This window comes from Ambystoma mexicanum, chromosome 8 (assembly GCF_040938575.1).
Source record: "Ambystoma mexicanum isolate Mex_15411 chromosome 8, UKY_AmexF1_1, whole genome shotgun sequence".
NCBI lineage: Eukaryota > Metazoa > Chordata > Amphibia > Caudata > Ambystomatidae > Ambystoma > Ambystoma mexicanum.
In genome coordinates, this window is record NC_090929.1 from 817496414 (window position 1) to 817520203 (window position 23790).

The 23790-nt window shown below is 48.7% G+C and overlaps 1 protein-coding gene across 3 annotated transcripts in view; it reads right to left on the bottom strand.

The window, feature by feature from the left end:
- SEC24C (SEC24 homolog C, COPII coat complex component) overlaps nucleotides 1-23790 on the bottom strand; it is a 1750167-nt gene that overhangs the window by 1232247 nt on the left and 494130 nt on the right. For all 3 annotated transcript variants that reach the window (XM_069610689.1, XM_069610688.1, XM_069610687.1), the window contains one exon: nucleotides 13528-13639. In XM_069610689.1, the coding sequence (XP_069466790.1) occupies nucleotides 13528-13639 (112 nt within the window). The remainder of the gene's footprint in view (nucleotides 1-13527; nucleotides 13640-23790) is intronic.

Here is a 23790-nt window from a genome sequence, read left to right on the forward strand (position 1 = left end):
ACTCTTGCCAGGTGGGTTAAGATAAGGGACTTGCTAGGCTTGGAAAAGTTAACGGCCACACTGGAAAGAAAGACGGCTAAGTTCTCAAGGATCTGGGGACCTTTCCTAGAAAATGTTGCTGAGAAGGAACATGTGTTTTTTCAACCTCGCCTGATCAAATATCTTCTGAAACCCTAAGGGACCTCTAATATGGACACTGGGGAGTATCTAGGAGGGTCGGTGAACTGGGATGAGGTCATTGGAGCCTGAGGCTGTGTTCTAATTGGAGGACAATATGGACCGGGGTGTTTTTTTTTCTGTCCATGCTTTGTTTTAAAAGTGTTCAGCTTGAATTAAACCTCTCTCATATGATGGCAGTTAATAATGAATTAGATTTGATGAATTTATACTGATGAAAATTAAATATCGCTTGGTTGATTGTTTGTAATGATTCCTAATAAGCTTCCACATGAACGTATTTGATGGTTTCATGACTGTACGATATTTCAATAAAAATATTTTGTCCAAAAAAAAAAAAAAGGACAAAAATTAGTCAGACATTGAAATATTAGAATTTGCTCATGATTCAGATCTTACGACCGCCCGCTTATGGAATGGTACTTAACTCCCTATAGAAAGTCAAAGCCTCTCTTTATGAATTAGGCTTCTTGCTTTTACAAGATAATCTGGCACCCTATCCCAATGAACAATCTATATACAAAGGTGCATCATCTAAAGTTAACTTCGTCCCTGAACATCACAATGCTCATAAATCTATGAGACCAGGTACAAACTCTGATTCTATGGCAAACTCTAATTTGGCACATGCAACCATAGTTCTTAAAAACTTCTGACTGCTATCCTGCAACACTCGCGGATTTAAGCATTTAATAAACTTGCCCTCTAGCAATTTGCATGAATTCGACATTATTGTATTGTACAGGATTCTTGGCTCGCATCTGGCCCCATATGGGACAGATTTGATCTTGAGGCCATTTCGGCGAAACTAATGCCCAGAGTTCGTCCAATGGCATGACTCTTAGTTGCCACGAGAAAAGGAACAAGTTACTTACCTATAACTGTTGTTCTCCAGCATGGGTCTGGCATGGATTCACATGCTCATGAATATTCCCCGTCAGGCTGGGAATCCTCGGTAAAGAAAAAATCAGTTTCAGTTTCGTTTCTGAACTGTCTTTCTACTAGTAACCAATCACTGGTCTCTGGGTCATACTGCCCCCAGCCAATGACTGCCCTCTACCTAAGCCCCTCCTCTGGCAGCCATCTTCAGATTTGGTAGCAAGTAAAGTGGCAGTAGGACCAAGAGAAGAGCCACAGAGGGGTAGGCGGGAGGTTTCACATGTGAATCCATGCCAGACCCATGCTGGAGAACAACAGTTACAGTTAAGTAACTTGTTCCTTCTCCAGCATGGGGTCTGGCATGGATTCACATGCTCATGAATATAAGAATACATAGCAGTACACACATGCACAACCACGGGAGGTGGCAAGGCTCAACATTAAGCAATACAACAACTCGACATTAAGCATCTCTTACCTCCTCACCAGGCTCACCTTAAGCGAACAGGTTGCGGAGTAATGCCTGGCCGACTCTAGAATCCTCCCTGGAATCCCGGTCGGTGCAGTGAAATCTTGTGAAGGTGTGCGTCGACCACCACGTAGCAGCCCTGCAAATGTCAAGCAGGGGCACACCAGACAGGAACGCCATGGTAGCAGCGATCACTCTGGTTGAATGGGCTCTCGGACTGCCGGGCAACGGTTGGTTTGCCAATCGGTGACAGTGCATGATGCAGCCGGAGAGCCATCTGGAAATGGAAGCCTTCGAGAGGGCCTTCCATTGGTTCGGCGGTCCAAAGTTCACAAACAGCTGTGATGTCATCTGAAAACACTTTGTGCGGTCCACGTAGAACTTCAGCGCTCTAGCCACATCCAGCGAGTGCAAAGTCCTCTCAGCCGGCGACAAAGGCCACGGGAAGAAAACAGGTAACACCAAGGGCTCATTGAGGTGGAAGTCCGACGGCACCTTGGGCATGAAGGAGGGGTGCGTCCTCAGCACCACCCTCGTCTCGTGCAATGTCAGGTATGGAGGTTTACAGGAGGGCCTGGATCTCTCCCACTTGTCGTGCGGAGGTGATGGCCACAAGAAACGCCGTCTTCCACGACAGGAACTTCAACGGTGCCGAATGCAGAGGCTCGAATGGCGGCCCCATGAGCCTGGACAGCACTACGTTGCGCTCCCACATCGGGGCCGGAGCCTTCACCGGTGGGAATGACTGGAACAGTCCCTTCATAAACTCATTCACCAGACAATGGGACCACAGCGATAATCGCCCGGGGTACTGGTGTAGCGGGAGATAGCCTCCAGATGGATCTTGATGGAGGCGTGCACCAGCCCCGCGACAGTAGGTACAGCAGCACTTGAGGGGCCGTAATCCGCAGAGGGTTAATCTTCCGTGCACGGCACCAGACAGAGAACCTCTTCCATTTGTGTCCATAGCACTTGAGGCTCGAGGACCCCCGGCATTTGCAAGCACCTCTTTGCAGTCCGCCGGGATATCGTACCATCCAAACTCTAGCGCTGCAGGAGCCAGGCCTGCAAGTTCAGCGACACCGGATAGTGGTGAAGGATGGCGCCTCCTTCTCTGACGAGAAGATCCGTGCCGTCGGAAGTTTGACTGGGGGGGGGGGGGGACACTGATATGTCCAAATGTCCGGGAACCAGATCTGCCTCGGCCACGCCGGTGTGACGAGGATCATCCTGCACCAGGAATGCTTGAGTTGGTTGATGAGTCGCAACGGCGGGAACGCATACAGGAAAAGGACGTCCCAAGGGAATGAGAAGGCATCGCCCATGCTCCCCGGCTGGGGAAACCTGCTGGCGAACCTCTGGCATTTGGCGTTCATCGCCGTCGTGAACAGGTCGATCTGGGGACTACCCCATCGTCGAAAGAGGAGATCCACCTGATCCTGCCGCAGTTCCCACTCGTGGCACGAGCGCAGCTCCCTGCTGAGTGCGTCTGCGATGGGGTTCTTTATTCCTGCCAGGTGGAAGGATACCAGAAACATCCCTTGGCCGATGGCCCAATACCACAGATCCTGGGCCTCCTTGGATAGGGCTGGGGATCTGGTGCCTCCCTGCTTCCGGATGTAGGACATCGTGGTGGTGTTGTCGGTGAAGATCCTCACCACCTTGCCCTTGAGCGATGGAAAGAAAGACCTGAGGGGCCCAGAACACGGCTCAGAACTCCAGGACATTGATGTGTAGTGATCTCTCCTCCGGGAGCCAAAGGCCTCTTGCGTGGAGATCTCCGGAGTGTGCCCCCCATTCCTCCAGGGAGGCGTCCGTCGTCAACGTTTCTTGATAGGCCAGGTCTGGAAGTCCATACCCGCCCCCAGATGCGCGTGGGTGCCCCACCACCAGATCGCTTGCCGAAAGGTCTCGTCGAGTGGGATCCAGTCTTCGAAGTTGCCTGTCGCTTGCATCCAAAAGGCGTCGAGGAACTCCTGCAGTGGTCGCATCCGTAGTCTGCAAAGGCGCACAAGGTAGATGCAGGAAGACATCATGCCGAGCAGGGACTTGACGGACCTCACCTTGGCCACGTCCATGGTCGACAGCCGTTGCACCTTGCCTACGATGGCCTTCGTCCTTTCCTCCGACGGAGAGGCCAATCGCGCCACTGTGTCGAGTTTGGCTCCCAGGAACAGGGCATCTTGCGACGGTACCAGGTGGGATTTTGCAAAGTTGATCGAGAATCCCAGCTCCATGAGCAGTTGGACGGTCCTCCTTGTGTCATCGACGGCGAGTTCTCTTGACTCTGCCCGGATGAGCCAGTCGTCCAGGTATGGGTAGATGTGGATCCCCTGTAGGCATAGCTGCACCGCCACTGTTGCTAGGCACCGACTTCAGTCCGAAGGGAAGGGCCTTGAACTGATAATGCCGTCCTTGGACCACGAATCGTAGGAACTTTCGATGTCCTTTGAGGATGGGGATGTGAAAGTAGGCATCCTCCAAGTCCAGCGATGATAGGAAGTCACCTTCCTCCAGCTGTCCCAGTACGTGCTGGAGGGTGACCATCCGGAACTTCTGGGACCTGATGTATTTGTTTAGACAACAAAGGTCTTTTTCCTTATGAAGAAGTAACCCGAGTATACTTCGGAGCCCCAGAGCCTCTTTGGGATGAGTTTGATGGCTCCCTTCTTTAGCATTGCTCGTACCTCCAGTAGCAGTTGCGTGACGTGGTTTTCCTTCCTGGCTGCAGGTGGAATGCGGGGACACTTTCTTAGAAATTCCAGTGTGTGCCCGCGGGTCAGGGCATCCAGCACCCAACGGTTGGTGGAGTTGGACTTCCACACGCTGGCGAAGTTCGCCAGCCGGCCTCCCACCGGGGTGCTTGGGTGGGGGCCCCATGCCACGGCCGGTTCAGTCCTGCTTGGCCGCGGCCTTGCCACCCTGGCCTCCTTGGCGACGACGATGAGGTCCCCCTGTCTTGCCGTGTCCTCTGTAGGCCTCCTGCGACGAGGAAGGGGCCGCCAGGCGGTACGACGAGGAGCCTCTGCCAAATCCTTTGGAGGCACCTTGCTTGCCTCCGGCGTTCCGAAAGGGCGGCTGTCGCTGTTGAAGGACACCCAAGCCCAAGCAGTCTCCATGTCCGCCTTGGTGGCCTGCAGCGACTCGTCCACTTCCTTGCCGAACAGGTTGTTCCTGTCGAAGGTCATGTCCAGAACCCTGGTCTGAACGTCCTGGCGAAAGTCTGTTGCCTTGAGCCAGCCGCGCCGACGAAAGCAAACGCTGTTGTCCATCTGGCGAAAGCCGGTGTCAGTGATGTTCGTGGCCACCGTGATGGCGTGGTCCGGCGCCACCTCTCCTTCCTGTAGGTTCTCTAGGGCCTCAGCCCTCTCGTCATCCGGGAGGAAGTCCAACAGGGGAGCCATCTTAAACCAGAGCTCCCCGTCGTAGCGTGCCACAATCGTGAGGGCATTGGCCGCCTTAATCGTCATCGCTGCCAACGAGATGACGTGTCGTCCCATGGCGTCTAGTTTCTTTCCCTCGCCGTCCTTATCTCTGTACACAAGGCCTGAATCACCATCAAGATGGCTCCTGAGTTGTCTTGTGGCATCAGCACAGGCTGTGACGGGAGCTATGGTTGGGGAGCGGGCCCGTCCCTTCCACGGTGCGCGGTTCTCCATCGGCAATCCGTCGCTTTCTTCGTCCGCCTCGTCGGAATCCCTCCCGTAGGACCGGACTTCCTCGAACTTCTTGTCCAGGATCTTTGCGACACCAGCCAGTTCCTCTTCGGAGGCGGAATCTGTACCCGTAATGGCCACCGCCCCCCACCCCCTTTTTCACCTGGGGTTTCACAGGGGTCTTATCGATGGGCTGAAAAGAGGATTCCCTCCACGCTGGCAGGGAAACTCTAGGCCCAGAGGTCGCCTCCACTGGGGTAGCCTCCTTAGGCTTCACCAGGTCCACCACAACACCCTCGATAGAGGCCTTAACCGGATGAACCAGGGACTTCGCGACCTTGGGCGCGCTCGAGGCCTTCATCTTGGGGGGAGGGTCGCCGCCTCGCTCCCCCTCAGTTTTCTCCGTCGGGATCGACCGATGCTTCTCCCGAAGCATACCAGGGTTCTCCGACTTTCTCTTCCCCGAGCCAGAGCGTTGGCTCATGGTTGATGGCGTCGGTGATAATGCGCCCTGCCTGACAAATGAGGAGCCCGGCCGATCGGTACTCCCGGTGCCCGCGGACTCGCGGTGCTTTGCCTTTTGTTGGGCCCCCGTTGCCGGGGCCCCCTTAAAGGTCTAAGAAGACCGCTCGGTGTTCTTTTTCACACCCGCTGCTGGGCTCTTCCCCTCCAGCCAGTTGGTGAGGCGGGTACGACGATCCCTCATCGCCCGCTCGGACATGTTCTTGCAAAATGCACAGTCCTTCTCCATGTGCGTTTTGTCTTCGTGAAGGCAGTAGAGACATCGGGAATGCTCATCCTCCTTGAAGACATTCTGTAGTCCACATCCAGGGCAGCTCCTGAAGAGCTTGGGTCCGGGCGTCGTGTTTCCTTTTTCCTGGGCCATGTCCACACGGGGTATGCCTCAAAGACCTTCCGGAAGCCTCCGAAAAGTGAAACTCTATGAAAAGTTTCTCTTGAGGGGGCGTAGAAAAATCCGAAACGGGTCCCTGCTGATCGGAAGTAGAAACGTTGGAGCTTGAGGCTCGATTGACCGAAAAATGAGATTAAATCTCTTTGAAAATTCGCAAAACGCAGTAAAAGCTCCAGAGCAACAGCACAAGGATTCCCAACACTTGAAAGTGCGGTAAAAATATGAAGATGGCTGCCAGAGGAGGGGCTTAGGTAGAGGGCAGTCATTGGCTGGGGGCAGTATGGCCCAGAGACCAGCGATTGGTTACTAGTAGAAAGACAGTTCAGAAACTAAACTGAAACTGATTTTTTCTTTACCGAGGATTCCCAGCCTGACGACGGGGAATATTCATGAGCATGTGAATCCATGCCAGACCCCATGCTGGAGAATCTAAGAACATCACTTTACAATCCTGGCTCTCTCCAAGCCTGTGTATACAATTGGTTAAAATCAAGAGACATCCATATACAATTGCCCTAATAAATATCTACTGGGGCCGGGTAGACTTGCAACCGGATGACGTTTTTGAAGAATTGGAATCTATTTAGGACCAACTATCTGGAGCCCATGATAACCAATATAATACTTCTGGGAGATTTAAATTTACATTGTTCTACACCTGTAACATGCGCGAGAATCTATAATTCTTTGTTGGACCCGTCTCGTGCTCAAGAGACAACTGGTAATGCTCAATGGAGCACTCTCGGGTGATATCCCGCCACAAAACACCTGGAGGGGAAGTAAAAGGGCGCTTAAGGTTAGGTTACACGGCACAGTAAATAAAAATTGCAATGATACATTTGTAAAGTTATGTACAAGATATACAGTCAGAGGTAGTTAGAACATACAGTTGCGACATTATGCATGTACAATATATACAATTTGTAGTGGGCTAACTCAGGCTAAGGTTGGCTTTTATTCAGTAACCATCCAATGACAAGTTTCCTAAATAGTTAGAAGGATTTGGTCAGTTTGATGTTCAGAGGCAGGGTGTTCCAGAGTTGAGAGGCAAGGACCGTGAAACTCGAGCTGCCGGCTCTTTTAGATGTGAATCTGGGCATTGTGAGGCATAGAGTGTTGGATGATCTGTTAATTCTGGTGGCTGGTTTCATGGTGAATTTGCTTGTGAGGTAGGGAGGGGCTAGGTGGTTTAGGGCTTTTTAGGTAAGGCAAAGGGGTTGTAAGTCAATTTTTTGTTCAATGGAGAGCCATTTGCATGAAATTCTAGTGGCAGAAATGTGCTCACGCCTAGAAATGTTTAGAGCTGCTCGTAGCGCATTATTTTGGAGAACTTGTAGTTTATTGATGATAGATTGGTTGGCACCTAGGTAGAGGCTGTTACAATAGTCCACCTTGGATTGTATGAGAGCGTGAGGCAGCTACTGGTGGATAAGACAGGTCTGCAGGCTCCAATTAGTTTCCCAGTATAGGCAGTGGCTGAAGCGGTCATGTTTACTTGTTTAGTGAGGTTAGTATTGGCGTCAAGATAAAAGTCAAGGGTTTTCACATTTTTAGCAATGGGGATAGTGTTGCCATCGATAACGATGTTCATGTAGTCCGGGCTAAGTTTCTGTAAATTATTAGGCAATCCAACAAGAAATTCCATCTTCTCAAGCTGAGGCCATGTGTGGCCATCCATGCCTGAAAGATGGAGAATATTTTGTTGATCCTAGTGACGTCAACACTGTAGTTTCCAGAGATGGTGAGGAGTATCTGGGTGTCATCCGCGTAATTGGTGTAGGTGACACCCAGATGGTCAAGTTTGTCAAAGAGAGGCTTTGTAAAGATGTTGTAGAGGGTGGGGGAAATGCAGGATCCTTGTGGGACGCCGCAGGCGATAGGGATAGGGCCTGCTGCTGCCGCAGATGAAAATACCCTCATGGTTCTGTTGGCCAAGAAGGACTGTATCCACATGACAGCAGAGGAGGAGAAATGGGCAGCAGGGGAGAGGTGGTTACAGAGTATTTTATGGTCGACCAGGTCGAAGGCTGCCGAGAGGTCTAGGAGGAGTAGGATGGCAGCCTTGCCTTTGTCTTTAATGTCATCAATCTGACTTTTGAGGTCAACAAGGGCAGTTTCTGTACCATGTTGAGGTCGAAAGCCAGATTGACGCAATCCTAACAGTTGGTTGGTCTCGAAGTAATCCTGAATTTGCAGGTAGGCAACTCTATCAAGGATTTTTAGCAAGTATGGAACCGTAGTAATAGGCCTGTAATTTGTGGGAATGGCTGGGTCTAGAGATTGTTTTTTTAGAAGAGGGAGAACCCATGATTGTTTCAGGTTGTTAGGAACTGAATTGGTGACGAAGGAGAGGTTTATTAGTTTGGAGATGAAGGGGGATAGGTCTCTTGCTGCATCTTTGATGATCTGGGCGGGGCAACTGTCCCCTTTGCAATTTGATGGTTTGAGGGATGTTATAATTTTTTGGACTTCTGGTATGGTTACCTTTTTGAATGTGAAACCAGTGGTGGTATGTGTGGTAGTAGGTAAGGTCGGGGTGAGGGGGTTGCTGTTGGAAAGTTGAAGTCGCTTGGCCTCAATTTTCGTTTGGAGGCCAGTAATTTTATTTGCAAGGGCATTTTGGATGCTTGTGCACCAAGTTTTGTCTTTCATAGACGTATCCGTCGGAGGGTTAGGATTTTCTAACTCCTTTAGGATAGTGAAGAGTTCTTTAGTGCATGATTCTGCATTGTTTATTCTGACGTTATAGGCTTCCTTCTTGGTGCAGATTATCTCCTTTTTGTAAAGGGAGGACATGGTCATGAGATTGGATTTATTTTCAGGTGATGGAGTTGTTTTCCATAGGGTTTCCATCTTGGCTTTCTTTGTCCTAAGTAGTTTGAGTTCAGGTGTGTACCAAGAGTTCAGATGAGCTCTGGGTTTGCCTTTACGTAACTTTAGTGGGGCAACGGCATCAATGGCTTTGGTCATGGCGTCATTGTAGGTACTGACTAGTAGGTTGAGGTCAGTGGTGGCATGGAGCATATTTAGGATAGGGAGAACCAATGGTGTAAGGGTATCCATGGTAATGTTGCGCTTGTTTCTAGTCAGACAGACTGGTGCGAGGCGGCACTGTTTGGGGTTCTGGTTGTTAATGCTGATGTGAAATGATATGAGGAGATGGTCAGTCCATAGGAGAGGTTGGGGCGCTTTGCAGGTGATATTGCAATTGTGGGCAGCGAGCCAATCAATGGTTCTGCCTTTCTGATGGGTAGGTAGAGTGATGAGTTGAGTAAAGATGTGTTCAGAAAGGGTGTTAGCAAGGGAGGCCGCAGGAGTATCATTAGGGTCGTTGTGCCCCAAGTTGAAATCGCCTAGGATGATGTTTTGTGAAAGAGGCTTAGAGTTCTCGGCTATGAGAGAGGTGATGTCTTCCTCGAAGGTGCCTGTGGGACCCAGGGGTCTATATATTAGTTCCAAAGTGATAGTGCTCTTCGGGGTGGTTTGTATTTTAATGGTGAGGTGCTCACATGATTTTAGTGGAAGAGAGGTAACAGATCTAATGTCAAGTGAGGATAGATAGATAGATTTCTGAATATTAGCCTGCGTCGCATCTAGATAGGACTTCGAACGTTAGCATGCCCGCACCTATGCGAAACCTGAAGACTAGCACAGGCCACACTTAGAGTTGTGGACATTGGGCTGCGTCGCATCTAGATGAGATTGATTGAAGGATAGCAAGCCGCGCCCAGATGAAACTTGGATGTTGGCGTGTGCCACACTTGGAATTGTGAACACCAGCCTGCATAGCATCCAGATAGGGTTGCTAGTGATAGCATTCCCACACCTGGACAGATTTCTGGACGCTAGCTTGCGTCGCATCTGGATGGGACTGTGAATGCTGGCTTGCCCACACCCAGATAGAATTCTAAACATTGGCCCGCGCTGCATCCAGATAGAGTTGTGGGGGCCAACGGGTGCCACACTGGGACAGCACTGCAAATGCCAACATGCCAAAGGTCAGGTAACCCACTAACCAATATAAGCTCAAACTCTGCATACTTATCTCACTCAAAAACTCACACAACCATCTCTCGCACAACAAGCCGCACGCACTTCACAACACAGCAACAACACATAAGCTGGACCAACAGCACACGCGGCCTGTCACCGATCCAATAGCCGCACCAAAGCTCAGCATCTGGTGTATACCGAGTTGAAGCTGCCAACAGAACACAACTCCTCTCACTATCCTACTCCCTCTTCACCTTACTAGCCCACCCCATCTTACCTTATCATTTGCAGATCCGCCAGAGCGCCTGGGGACCAATTCCGTTGGTGACGGTGCGCGGTACAAATACCTTTAACATTTAACAAGTGAGGACTTAAATATAATAGCTACACCTCCTCCGCGAGCATTGAGTCTGTCGGCCCTGAGGATAGTGTATTTGTCGGGAACCGCGAGGGTAAGATAGGGACCTGCTGCATCATGTAGCCAGGTTTCTGTAGTGGCAAGGAAGTCGAGATCTGCTGAGAGGATGATGTCAGCGATTTCGGTGGGATGAGCAACAAGGGATCCGACATTAAGTAGAGCACCTTTTAGCGAGGCGGTGAAGTTGGTGGTGATCTTGTTAATGGCTTTAGTCCTGGATGTTGCAGGTGATTTACTGGGTGAGATGTGAAGTCTAGAGCCCAGTCTATTTTTGCGGGTCGTGAAGTTTGGGTTGGCTGTGGGCCAGTATTCTGGAGGCTTGAGGGGGTTCAGATTGGTATCGGTGTGGACATATTTAGTGGTGTTAGGAGAGTTGGATAGGGGGTTGTCTGGTATGGCGCTAACTTTGGCTGGGTGGTATGAGTGGGCACTGTGGGGGAATGGTGGCAAGGTGGGCAGGAAAGGTGTGGGACAGGGGATAGGGTGGTGTCTCGGGCAGCCGAGTTTGGCAAGTCCATTGCTAATCGATATGTAGCTGTTTCTAATGCAAGGCGTATTGTGCATGACAACAAAAGGGAACATGATGAGGATGAGCCAGACGGGCACAATTGTGACTGCGATGTAGGTTGGGCTGTTCAGCTATGGGTGATGAGAGGTGCTGTGGGCTGGGAACTAGCAAGTGAGCACAATGGGCGATGATAGGAGTAGGGCGTATGCAAGTACGACTTGGGCTGTGTTTTAGCAGGGTGGGTAGATTCAGGTCTAACAAGTAGGCTGATTCAATTGTGCAAGTGACATACGAAGATAAGCAGATTCAATTTTGCTAGGGCAGTGCAAAACCCAGGACTCAGGCTAAATCGACTTTGCTAGTATAATGCAGCTATTGGTAGGTTCAGCTTTGCAAGTAGAGTACACAGATGGGCAAAATCAATTTTGCTGGGACAATGCAAAAGTGGGCATGTTAGGTTTTGCTTAGAGAAGCAAATGGGCATTCATATAGTTCACCCGATAGGCACCATAAGAGGCATAAAGTACGCGTTGACACTATAGGACAGATGGCAGGCACAGAGAGTCAAGAAACGGGGGCAGTAGAACTGCGGAACGCTTGCGGGTATAAAGAACACTAGATGAGAATGTAAAGGGGGCTATGCAGGCACAATTGGCAATGTGGGGGCCTACTCGGTGGAGCTCCTGCTCCTCGGGTGGGGTGTACAATAGAAACAGGCATACAACATGTGGGGACGAATGTTTTCGAAGAAGCTAGTGAAGGCAACTTACCCACATGGCATGCATAGCAGTAGTATGTATGGGTTGCATAATGATTTCAGGACGCCTAGTGTTGGGGCAGCTCGGTAACATGTAAAGTCGAAATAGGAACGGGTTGGGTGTCTGCTGTCCCTTCTAGTCACGGACAGGCACAGACAGGATTGTGCCTTGTAATGAGTGCCTTAGAATAGGTGCCGGCTCTCGCCTTCCGGCGTCTACGTGTGCAGGAACTTCTATTGGCAGCCAATGGGGTGCTGCATGCATTGGCAGTGGTTGCTAAGTAACCAGCAAACAGCTGGTCCGGCGGCCATTTTGGGTCTTCTCTCGTGGCGGATCTGCTCTGGCACAGGGCCTGGATGGCAGATCATTCAATAAAAATATATTCAACTGCAAAGGGCATCGTATCGTGTGCGTGAGCTTACCCTTGCTGCTGATGGTGCAACAAAATTGCGTCGGGCAACACGAAGCGAGCGATTTCGAGTGTTGTGCTCTACGGTCGGGGGTTGGGCTCCTGTTGCGCAAAACATATTGCTTTTCAAAAGTGTATTTTAAATCTTACACTTCAATATTTCTAAAAGAAAATCAGTTATTTCAGGAAATTAATGGGACCCACTTTAAGGCCGTCTGTGCCTAACTTTGAGAACATAATAAATTCAACAGTTACATGTAAATAACATTTGTTTTCTTAAAATGCATCCATCAGCTAGAAACGTGGACTGTTTTCAGTGACAACTTGTGTAATCCCTGCTTCCAGCAGTTTTAGTCCTGCAGAAAAGGCAGCCATTCCAGACCTACACGACATGGATAATATTCCTTCATCCAATGGACTTTAAACTGAAAATGCATTTATTTGCGTTGAGAATTAACTAGCCAGTGGGTGCTTCTTTTCCAATAATTTCACTCTGCACCATCTGATGAAATTAATGGTTAGGTCTCAAAATGTGCACTAGCCACTTAGTAGTAATAGTTGACTCTTGGCGAGTAAGAAATGCTGTGCTGCGTGCATGTGGTGAACTGAAGGTGTAAGTGGCGTTTTATGCCTGGCTAGTAGCTTCAAACTTGAAATTGTGTCGCCTACTATAGGACTTCAAAAGCTAAAACATAGTATCACCTCTGCAGCATATTTCCGGTTAGCTCAATATATATTATCAAAACTTGCTTTTTGTGCGATACAAAAACTGAACTAACTCGGCTCATTTTTTTCTTTAACACATATAAAGAATAAATTGTTATTAAAAAAAATGAAGTGTGTGGACATTCTCCCAGTTAGAATATCTGAATGTGGTTACAGTACCAGCTAACCAACCCTTTCACTTAAGTGTTAAGCTTGGGCTGTTCTGCCTCACTAACACTGAGATGGCGTGCTGAAAATTGACTGTATCCTTTGTTCCCAAGTAAGGAAGTCCCTGCCTGCCTAAGGACCAGGGCTAAAGGGCTTAAGGAAAATCTCTCTTTGCGCTCCCTATGCCGGTTCAACGTTAGCATTACTTTTACCCACCACAATCTGGATGTAAACCTCGTCTCGCAACACCCATTGATTTTGTAAAGCACCTTATCCAGCTACTTTGTTGCAGACCTTAATGTCTCTATATATTTCGCCATTAATCATTGGTTGATGGATTGTCGTATGAATCACTACAGGATTTTGTACAGCAAACAAGAAAAATCCAGTATCGCGCATTTGGTTCGTTTTAGCAGAACTTGCATCTAGTCATGGGCCATTAAAGAAACATCAAGCAGAGAGTCAGACTGTTACCTTGATCTTGAACACGGAAGTTAGTAGTAACTAGTGGAGGGACCTGCCCCCTTACTCCAGTGACAAACGGATCAGACCCACGGTTGTTTTTATCATCTTCGATCACCTGGATCTAGAATGGGGAGATTAGAAGCGATTAATGAAAAGCAGAGTTCTGGCCAGGAAAGCAACAACCAGTTTTGGAAAAATAGAGAAGGCACACAGTTAAAGAAAATCCACTTTTAGTCTCATCTTTCTAAAGTAACTGGAAGGACAGTAGGCTGCAGCCTGTGCGATTAGAGGATGAGGGCGATGCAATGGTGAATCTGGATCAGCATTTAGGATTTTCAGGATAGGTTACCCCTTCGCTAATACACTCCCCAGGCCAATTGGTGCCTTACAAACATACATATGCAACATTAACTGAGTATTCAACAATGCTAATAAGGAGGAATTAGGACACATTTAAACATAATGAATCATACATGGTGGACAAAAAGTTGAAAAAGTGCACCTCTCATGTGGAAGTTTGATTTGCTGTGCACTGCGTACTCACTCCTGGTTCCCCAGTGGTAGATCCTGCCTACTGGGTAATGCCAGACACAAAGGAGCTGGATTTAACTCCTACTCAATGAATCTTTATTTCAAACCCTGAAGCAAAGCCTGGTCAGAGGGGGAGCATGCACAATGGCATCATGTACATGCTCACAGCCGCAGAGTATTCCAATGAAGACAAGCCGTTTCATTCCAGAGATGCTAGCTAGGGTGTTCATGCACTGGCTTGGTGGGCAGGGTAGAGGATTCTGGAATGGATGATGCTGATGGAGCAAATGTGGCAGAGGACACCATGTATGGTTAGCAAAGTTCCTCCAAGCAAATGGTAGGATAAATAAGAACAAAGATTTTGTTACAATTACTTTCACAGGTGTAAAGAAGAATAAATTACTTACCCCTGGTAATGTTCTTTCGATTGTATGTTCCTCCCACGTATTTCTCATCTATGATATATTCCATCCAGCGCCAACTGCTTCGGAAACATTTTTCTCAGCAGAGAGTGACTCGATGCCCCTAGACGTCCTTCGTCCGCTCTCGAGCATGATGTCACCGACTGTATATATAGCATGCACTGCGCCCACTAGTTCAGTTCTTAGTTTTTACCCTCTCATATGCACAGACGTTCGTAAGGCCATATTGCGCCCAGACGATGGAAGAGAGGTAGGTGTAATACACGGAAATTCTCTAGAAGGAAGATGGGAAGGATAGGGGGGACGATGAGGAATACATGAGAGGAACATCCAATTGAAAAAAACATTACCAGGGATAAGTAATTTTTTCCTCAAATGGATTGCGTCTTCCGACATATTCCTCATCTATGATAGACTCCCATAGCAGTATTATGCAGGAGGGAGTGGGGAACAGAATTTATTTATCATTAATCAATTATCAACCTCGCCTCCTGACCCGATGCAGAACCCAGCCAGTAATGTTTTGTGAATGTATGAAGAGAGGACCAAGCAGCAGATCTACAAATGTCCTGCACTGGAACCCCTCTTTGCAGAGCCGATGAAGTAGCCACACCTCTGGTCGAGTCTGCTTGTAAACCCACAGGGATGCCCTTACCCGCTAAATTGTAGCATTCAGCTATGCAAAGGATGACCCAGTGGGATAAAGGTTTGCTTGGTTACCGCTAAACCTAGCTTGTGACCAGCATATCCCACAAACAGTTGGTAGTTTTGTCAAAATGTTGCCATTCTATTGATTTAGAAGCTCAAGGCCCTTTTAGGATCAAGACGATGAAGCCTCACCTCTTGGGAGGTGTGCAGTGGCAGCTAAAAGGTAGGCAGCCCAATCATTTGCGCCAGATGAAATTCTGAAACTACCTTCGGAAGAAAGGAAAGGCGGACCCTCAATACAACCTCCTCCTTGTAAAAGGTAGTAAATGGAGGATTACGAGACAGAGCTTGTAACCCACCAACACTCTGAGCTGAGGTAATGGCTGTTAAGAAACTTCTTGAGGGTTAGCATACAAGAATGAAGAGGCTCAAATGGAGCACCTATGAGGAACTTTAGTGCAAGGTTCAGATCCCAGCCAGGAACAATGAACAGAACAGGAGACCGCACATCCCCCCCTCTCATTTCAGCCCAGAGATAGCAGTGCCTGTGGGGGCCTTTAAGTGGAAGCCCACACGTAGAGCGAACTGGTCACAACTACGATACATCAGGCAAGGATTCCAGCTGCTGACAAGGTGAGCCTCACTCCCATTTCACTACATTATAGGATGGACACTGGATCCACTTGTGCGCCAAGCCTCAAATAGCTGTCAATAAAATATCTGTTGCATCGACATTGTTTACATGTTCCCGTGTCTTTGCCTTGCTTTAGGCTGCGGACACAAACAGTCATATGGAAGATCTAGCCCCGACAGATGCCGGAAATAGTGGACAGGTCGCACATTGTCCTCATAATTTGAAAAGACCCACCCATTGGTTAGTCTTCCCTACTGATTTATAGGACTTCTGCATCTACAAATATTTCAGGCTCTCACATCTCAAATCTTGCCCTCATCCGTTTATTTTTAATACAGGTCCTCCATCCAACGCTTGTGACTGCCCTCCCCTTTATGAGAGAGACACAGAGCATACTCTGTTTTCACATTGAGAGAGTGACCAGCTCTCCCCATGTGAGGGTGAGTTTATTACTTGGCCGTTTGCCGCACCTGCCGTCTTGAGAGGCATACAGGTTACTCCATGTTTGTTAATGAACTACATCACTTCCACAGTGGAAGTTTCTCACTGGTTTGCTCCTTTGGTTGGTTTAGCCTTTTTGATTATGCTGAAGGTACTTTTGTTTTTCCTTGTTATGAGAATTTTTTATGTGGCGGAAACAAGTTCCCTCCTGTTTTAATTTGTTTATTTTTTAAATGTTTTTGTTGCTTCTCAGGGGTCACATCAAACCACTTGGTTCTTTTTGGTCCTGAGGAAGGTGGAGCTAGAAATTAATTACCGCCGAAACGTACAGCGCCCCCGTGACAGAGTTAGGACACAGGAAGGTGGCAGCAGTGTCCTAATCTATAAAACTGTGCTAGACGTAGACCCCCTGAACCCACAAATGACTATGTGGTTGGTTTTCAGATGCTTTTGATGTCACTTAGCTAGAGAGGCACCTATACTTAATATGCTACCCAAAGTTACATGATTCACACAAGGGTTTGACACTGAGGTAGCCTATCCTCTCTTTTTTGTTTTTACAATATTTATGTTTTATATATTACTGTTAATTGTGCCTGTGTTTTATATGCTTTAATGTAAGAAAATACCCTGAATAAAATAGTTGCAGAATAAATAACTTGCTCAGTACAAGGAAGATAATCACACTGATGTGATAATGTGTGATTTCTTGCTTTTCTTTTTTCGGTCACAGTAGACTAAAACCTGGATTATAAGTAAGACTAACGGGGGGCGGGGGGGCGTACCCAAGGGCTCACGTGGTAAGGCTGCGATTTTACCGAGCTCCCACTGAGATCCTGCATCAAGGCGGTTGTAGCGGCTTCCCGCGATACCTAAAGGCACCTTCCTGCAGGGGACACCAGCGCCCTGCAGCCCAACTCTATTTTGGCAAAAATCACAAAGGCAGAACTGAAGAAAAATCTTCCAGAAGGACCGATCCTGCTCATTTCAAGATGGCCGCTGGAGCAGGAGCTCTGTAAAAGCCTCGGAACAGCCGGGGGCGTAATTGCACCTGGAGTATGCTCTCTGGGCTGCCCGCACTCAGATCCTTTCCCATAAGGGCCCCCTCGTTGAAATCGGAGTCAGGCCAATACCTCCCACGGCCCTCCATGATGGGTGCCGGTGGCCGCAAAGTATGCGGACTGTGAGGGACATTCTGCACTTGCCCGATACACTGCAGTGCTGGCGTCTATCTACAAAGAGGAGCGCTGCTTCGGCACAACCCAGTACGCGGTGCAGAGGAACGAGGCGAACGGGTCACCTATACAATGTGTTAGGAAAGATTTCTTAATTGTGGCTAATTTTCCTTCCATGTGGCAACCCCTAAACTTTTTGCTGTTGTTTTCACCATGATCTAGACTTTGCCAGAGAAGTGCAGCCTTCTGCCGCACTCCTCTGGGCTTTCGCTCCATTCTTACGGGGAAACTGACATGCTCTTAAGACAGTCAGTACCGGGAAACGCCGTTTTCCGTAGTTTCTTTATCATGTTGCAGCTTTCGTGCAAGAGGGCACTGTAAGCTAAGTTACTGCTCTCTTGGGTCTCTAGTCTTCTACAGGCCCTAGATACTCTCTTTGGATTGTAAATGAACGGTGCAAGTGAATCACAGACGGGATTGGTGGCAGCGATCGTTTCTTGTGTTTTTGAGCTCCTTTTGGCGTTTTAAGCGCGTTTCTCGCACTTAGCCCAAAATGGTGGGCTGGCTCTCAAAATGGCCAGACCACGAGGCCCTTTGTCCTGTCCGCTGATCGTCTTGCCCCCTTCACCTCCCCCAGGTCGAGCCGACCTGGGGCCCTCCTTATTTGGGCATGTACTTTCCCGCGAAACACAGATGCTTTCCCAGGCTTCTACAGGCCTGTGTGTGCCTCCAGGATGGGGGCTGGGATGTCTGGTCCCAATACACATCCTGGGCGCCAGAGAGTCTAGGGTGGTGTGAATGCCTGGGACCCCCGTGGTCCGTGAAGAGGTCCACAGATGGTGTGAGTGTTCTATGAGCGGATCTTCCATTGGGTCCCCTCCGTTTTGGCGCAAAGGAAACCATGGATAAGAGGGGGCTGGAAACGCCACTACCAGGTCGATCTCCTGAGTTCTCACGAACAAAGGAATACAGGAGCCAAGTATCCTGCAACCACGAGGCTGAACCAAGGAATCGCTGGTGACCCGCTGAAGGACTGCTCCTCTGCACTGCTGTCGCTTTGTGAAACCCTTTCTACCTCGGATCGAACGAGAAGGCCTGTACTGGTACTTCGATCCTTGGAAAAGCAGGGACAGCTATTCTCGGCACCTTCACCCTCTCCTGCACGTAAGCCTTCGGAAGTGTCTCTGGGCCATCCAGCAGACTGACCAGCCTACCCAGGAGTCTGGTTCTGTAACCGCCGTCAGGTTGTGTTGTATTTCGAGTCCTTGTCACTCACACTATTCGTACACTTGGCATTCCCAGGTCTGAAGTGAGTAGTGTACCTTTGGCTGAGATACGCACGGCCGCTCCGTTGCCCTGCTGTGGTAACAAACTGTGCGGGTTCACTGCGTTTGGGACGTCCTCAACTCAACTTCTGCTGCTGCTGCAGAATCTACACGACGACGAGACGTCTCCTGCTCCTATCTGAACCTGCCAGCACTGAAACTGACGCGGAGAAGCCTGGGTCTGCTTGCATCGGGGACCGGTGAGTAGCATCGCTAGGAACTGGTCGTCGTCCTGCAGGAGCCCATAGCTTTTCCCCGCTGTGTCTAACAGCACGCCTTTCCGTACACGCGCTCTGCTTCTGCCCCCAGTGGAGGCTGCGCTTGAGTTGCGGAGCTCTGTTCATCTTCATTTGTTCACCGAACTAAACTGCCTCATTCCCTCGAAGAGACTCCCCTTTTTGCCCGTTGGCACCAGCGTGTGCAGGTACTTTTGAGCACAAGGCTCCACTCTTTGTAGGGTTTGGACTTCTTTTTAGTTAGGTGTCTCTGAAGACGGACTTGGTCTGATTATTATTCGCACTGCATGTTTTCCTCCCCATCTAGGTGGTCTACACATTTCGTGCGTCTAACGCGTTAGACTCGTTAGTATTTGTATATATATTGCATTGGTTTGGTATGTGTTGGTTTACTGGAGTTTTATTGTGATTTCTCGCTACGGTCAATGTTACAAAGGCCTTGTAATAAATGTGTATATATTTTTAATATAACACCTGTTTGGAGTAATTTGTAAGTGTCCTTGCTTTGTGTGCTCATTGCAGGCTTTCAGTCACCCTCACCCCTCTTAAGACTTAGTCTTGACCGCCGCGATCGCTACCCTGATTGGTCTGGCTTGTCCAGAGGTTACCCTGTCCCAAGAAACTAGGCTGGCCTTCTGAACCTCTGCGTCTCCAGGACAGAGTTCAGAAATCCGTCTTAACACAATGGCCTGCATCGCTCCTGGTAAGCCAACGGCTGCGGACTGAGAGCCGGGGAGTCTGCTTCCCTTTTGCTACTGTTGTGTAGCATATTTACTGGGGTTGGCTCCCCTCATTTCTCCCTCTTTTTCCCCTTTGGCACCCGGACCACACGTAGAGGGGGCTCACTTGAACTTAATATCTCATTGAGTGCCTCCACCCACTCCCCTGCTACTAAGGTTGGGAAACATGCGTCTACAGGGAAGCTTACACGCTTCAACTTCCTTCACATAAGAGAGCCATAGTTGTTGGCCCACTGTGTGGGCCCCGTATTGTAATACCTTGCTGGCACTCAGCTAATCTCCTAGGTAGAAGATTGTGATCTCCCAAGGAGGTAGGCCATATTAATTATCTATGCGTTCTAACATCCCTCCTGCTGTTACAACACACGTGGTGGAGGACCCTCGAGCAGCACACTCCATAGCACTTGTAATGTTCGTACTTTGCGCAGAGACCACACAAAAGTGCTAACTTAGACTGTGCCACGTGGTGACACTTAACCCTTACTACCCACAGAATGTTTGAATACGTACCAGGGCACATATCCTGGTTGTCCAGATTGCTGTCCGGCAAAATGTCACCCACAAAAAACAAAGGCAAATCAACTATCATGGATTTGTTTGCCATCCAAAGAAAACAATGAGAGTCCAAACAGTGCATGCTTGTTGCACAGGTGGAGCCAGGTGTCCTGGAAAAAGGTCTGCAGGAAGATCAGGTCCTGGCTGCAATAGCCGTTTTGAGATACTCATTGGTGACAAAAATAGATGCAATTAAAATCGACGTCCAACTGCTCCGGCAAGATGTCAGATAATTGGCTGAGAGGGTCACAACGGTTGAAATGGGGCTGAAAGAAAAGGTTGACGCCACTAAGGATTTGTAGACATAGGTCAAGGAACTGGAGAGAAGAAACGCTGCCTTGGAGTTTCGTGCAGAGGACGCCAAGGGCAGGGCCTGCAGTTAATGGGTCTTCTGGAGAGAACGGAGGGCTCGGACCATATCATCTATATTGAAAATGTGTTACTGCAGGAGATCGGGCCTGGTAGACTATCACAGGGCTTTACAGTTCAGTGAGCTCACCGATAACTACAGAAGAGACCTCCACCTGGATCCACCCTAGACCAGTCATTGTGAAGATCCTGAACTTTCGTGACGGCGCGGTGATCCTGAAATACTCTAGGGAAGGTGGCGAAATACAGAGACCACTCCAAAGTAGCTATCTATCCATTATAAGCCTGCGGTCCAAAGGGCCAGGAACTCGTTTGTGCCGGTCAAGGCGAAACTTGGGCACTTGAACCTTAAATACATGCTCATGTACTCTGCTACACTAAAGATCATCCTTAATGGCAGAGCACACTGACACCCCAGCAGCGAGGACCATGTGGTTAGAGCATAACAATCTGGCCAGTGGGGACGAAGCAAAAACTTGACCTAGCGAGCATTTCTATCCAACCTGGTCACACAACTGGTACCCCCCCTTGGCCTTTCCGGCTCTCCTCACAGACTTGCGAGGGTACTTGATGAGTTTGGGGGCTGCCGGGAGATCCAGGGATTGCACCTGCTCCTACTGCTGCATCCGCTAATTTGTGCCTTTGAAACATAAATGTGTGCCTTGGATTATGCTGTATTGTAATGGTTGATACCCTCCTGAATTGTTTTGTTTCCACTGGGGGCAACGTTCGGTCACCCACCGGTGATCTTACTTGCCTGCTCGTAGTTAATAATGGGTGCCTGTTGCTGGCCCCCGCTACCCTGTACACAATAGCCTGGTTAGGCCCCGATGGTACAGGAACGCCTGAGCATCGTATATGTTGCTGGGCGATGTTACACAGTTTGGTTTGTATTAACATTTGTTTTGTTTTCTCAATGCATTTTGGCTCACATGAAGCTACAAGCGGCTGAACAGGAACGGGGTGTTTGGGAATCACTTAGTGCTATGTACTCTGGGTAGGTGGCTTGGATGTGTGAGGGTCAGAGGAGTGTTCTAGTTTGCTTTGCAGGGTTGGGTTGGTATCACTTGTGTGATGCATGGACTGCTTGGCAAATATCATGCCCATGGCCCCCATTAAAATACCGACTTGGAATGTATGCGGGCAGGGGAACCAGGTGAAATCTTACCTAAGAAGAAAAAGATATCCATAGCCTTAATCCAAGAGACTCACCTGCTGGCTGAAGAACTAGAAAAGGTCCTGGAGCGCTGGGGTGGGACGTGTTACGGTGCCACAAACTCTAAATATGCAAGGGGAGTGCTCACATGGATTGATGATTCACTACCATTCCAGCTGTGAGAAGTGGACAAAGACAATGAAGGGCGGTACTTGATCCTAAGAGGTTACCTACACCACATTGAAGTGTGTATAGTTAATTCATATTTCCCGAATCACAACATCCAATCTCAAGTCCGCACATTGTGTGCTCGGGTTACACATCGACGTGACTAGTTTTTCCTCGGGGGGGGGGTTTGGGGGGGTACTTCAATTGTGTCAAGGACACGGATTGACAGATCCTCGCCCCCGCAGGAGGTCCACCATCTGCAACAGTAGCTCTGAATACAGCACTGACCAACTTAGATTTAGTGGACATCTGGAGGGAACTTCACCCAGAGGTTAAGGGTTACTCCTCCCCCTATGCTTTGCACACTAGGATTGACTATCGTTTTGTTGGGCCGAGACAGATGGCTGACATCTGTAACGCTGAGTACTTGGGCCGTTGGATATCTGTCCATTCCCCCTTGGTGATAACATGAAACATTAGGAGCCATAGACCCCCAATTCTGATGTGGTGCATGCCTGCTGGCGCTCTGACTGACAAAATCTTTAAGAACAAGTTACAAATCTCGCAGTCTGAATTTTTAGAACACAATATAGGAAGAGTGGAAAAGTGGGGCACTATTTCGGAAACCATGAAGGTGGGGAACGGAGGAGACATAGTTAGTGCTGGGGGCATCCGCCGGAAACTGAGGCAGGAGTTGGAAGTGTATCCCATCATTGCATCGACAACCAAAGCATCGACAGCCATACCATCTAAAAAAAAGCATCTAAAAAAAAAAAAAGCATCTAATGCATTTTTATTTTTGATGGTAAAGGGTTTAGTTTAATAAAAATGGGGTTTAAAGGTTAAAAAAGGGACTTGTGGGGACCCCCCATAAAAAAAGAAAAAAAAAACACCAAATGCATTTTTTCTTAAGAGTTTTTTTTTTAGATGGTATGGCATTAGATGCTTTGGCTGTCGATGGAATGACTATAAACCGTTGGAAGCTATGGAGGAAAAGATCCGAAAGCTGGAGGCCCGACACACAGGCCTGCGTTAGGAAGAAGAAACATTATCCAAGACCCGGACCCGCTGCCTTGAGGCGTGGGAAAGGTTGTCTAAGTTTGACTATGTTATGCAAACTACCAGGGTACACGCGGAAGAGGACAATCCCGGAAGGCTTCTGTCTTGGCTTTGTAAACGAGACGCCCAAGACCTCCAACTACTTTACTACATGACAAATGTGGGGCCCCATGGAGATCCCAGTTTGTGATGAACGATCTCTTTGCTGCATGCTACTCCCAGCTATATAGTCATAATAAACAGGTACCCCCCCCGGGGAAGTGGCAGAAGCTCTCACCCTAATTGTACTCACGAGGCTCACAAACATACAGCAATTCCTTCTAGCCCAACCTATCATGGTGGAGGAGGTGAGCAGAGCTATTGCCTTGCTCGCTATAAGTAAAAGACCCGGTAGCGATGGACTCCCCCCTGAATTCTATAAAACATTACTCCACGCTAGCTCCAGTGTTACTAAAGTTTTATGAAGAAGCATACACGAAAGGTGTGCTCCCGGCTAGCACGAGAGAAACCTTGGTAATCCACATACCTAAACCTGGGAAACCAATGGGCAGATGTTACTCTCATCACCCCCTAGCCATGCTAAATTAGGATATGCTAAATTCGGATATGAAAATACTGACTACAGTACTATCGGGGCGGCTCCATAAAGTTATTGCAGACCTGATACAAACCGAACAAACCAGGTACATCCCGGGACGTAGCACCACTCTGAACCTCCATAGGCTACAACATATTATTGAACAGACCGATACCGTTGTGGAGCACTGTGTGGTGGTGTCACTTGATGTGAACAAGGCTTTCGACTCTACTGGG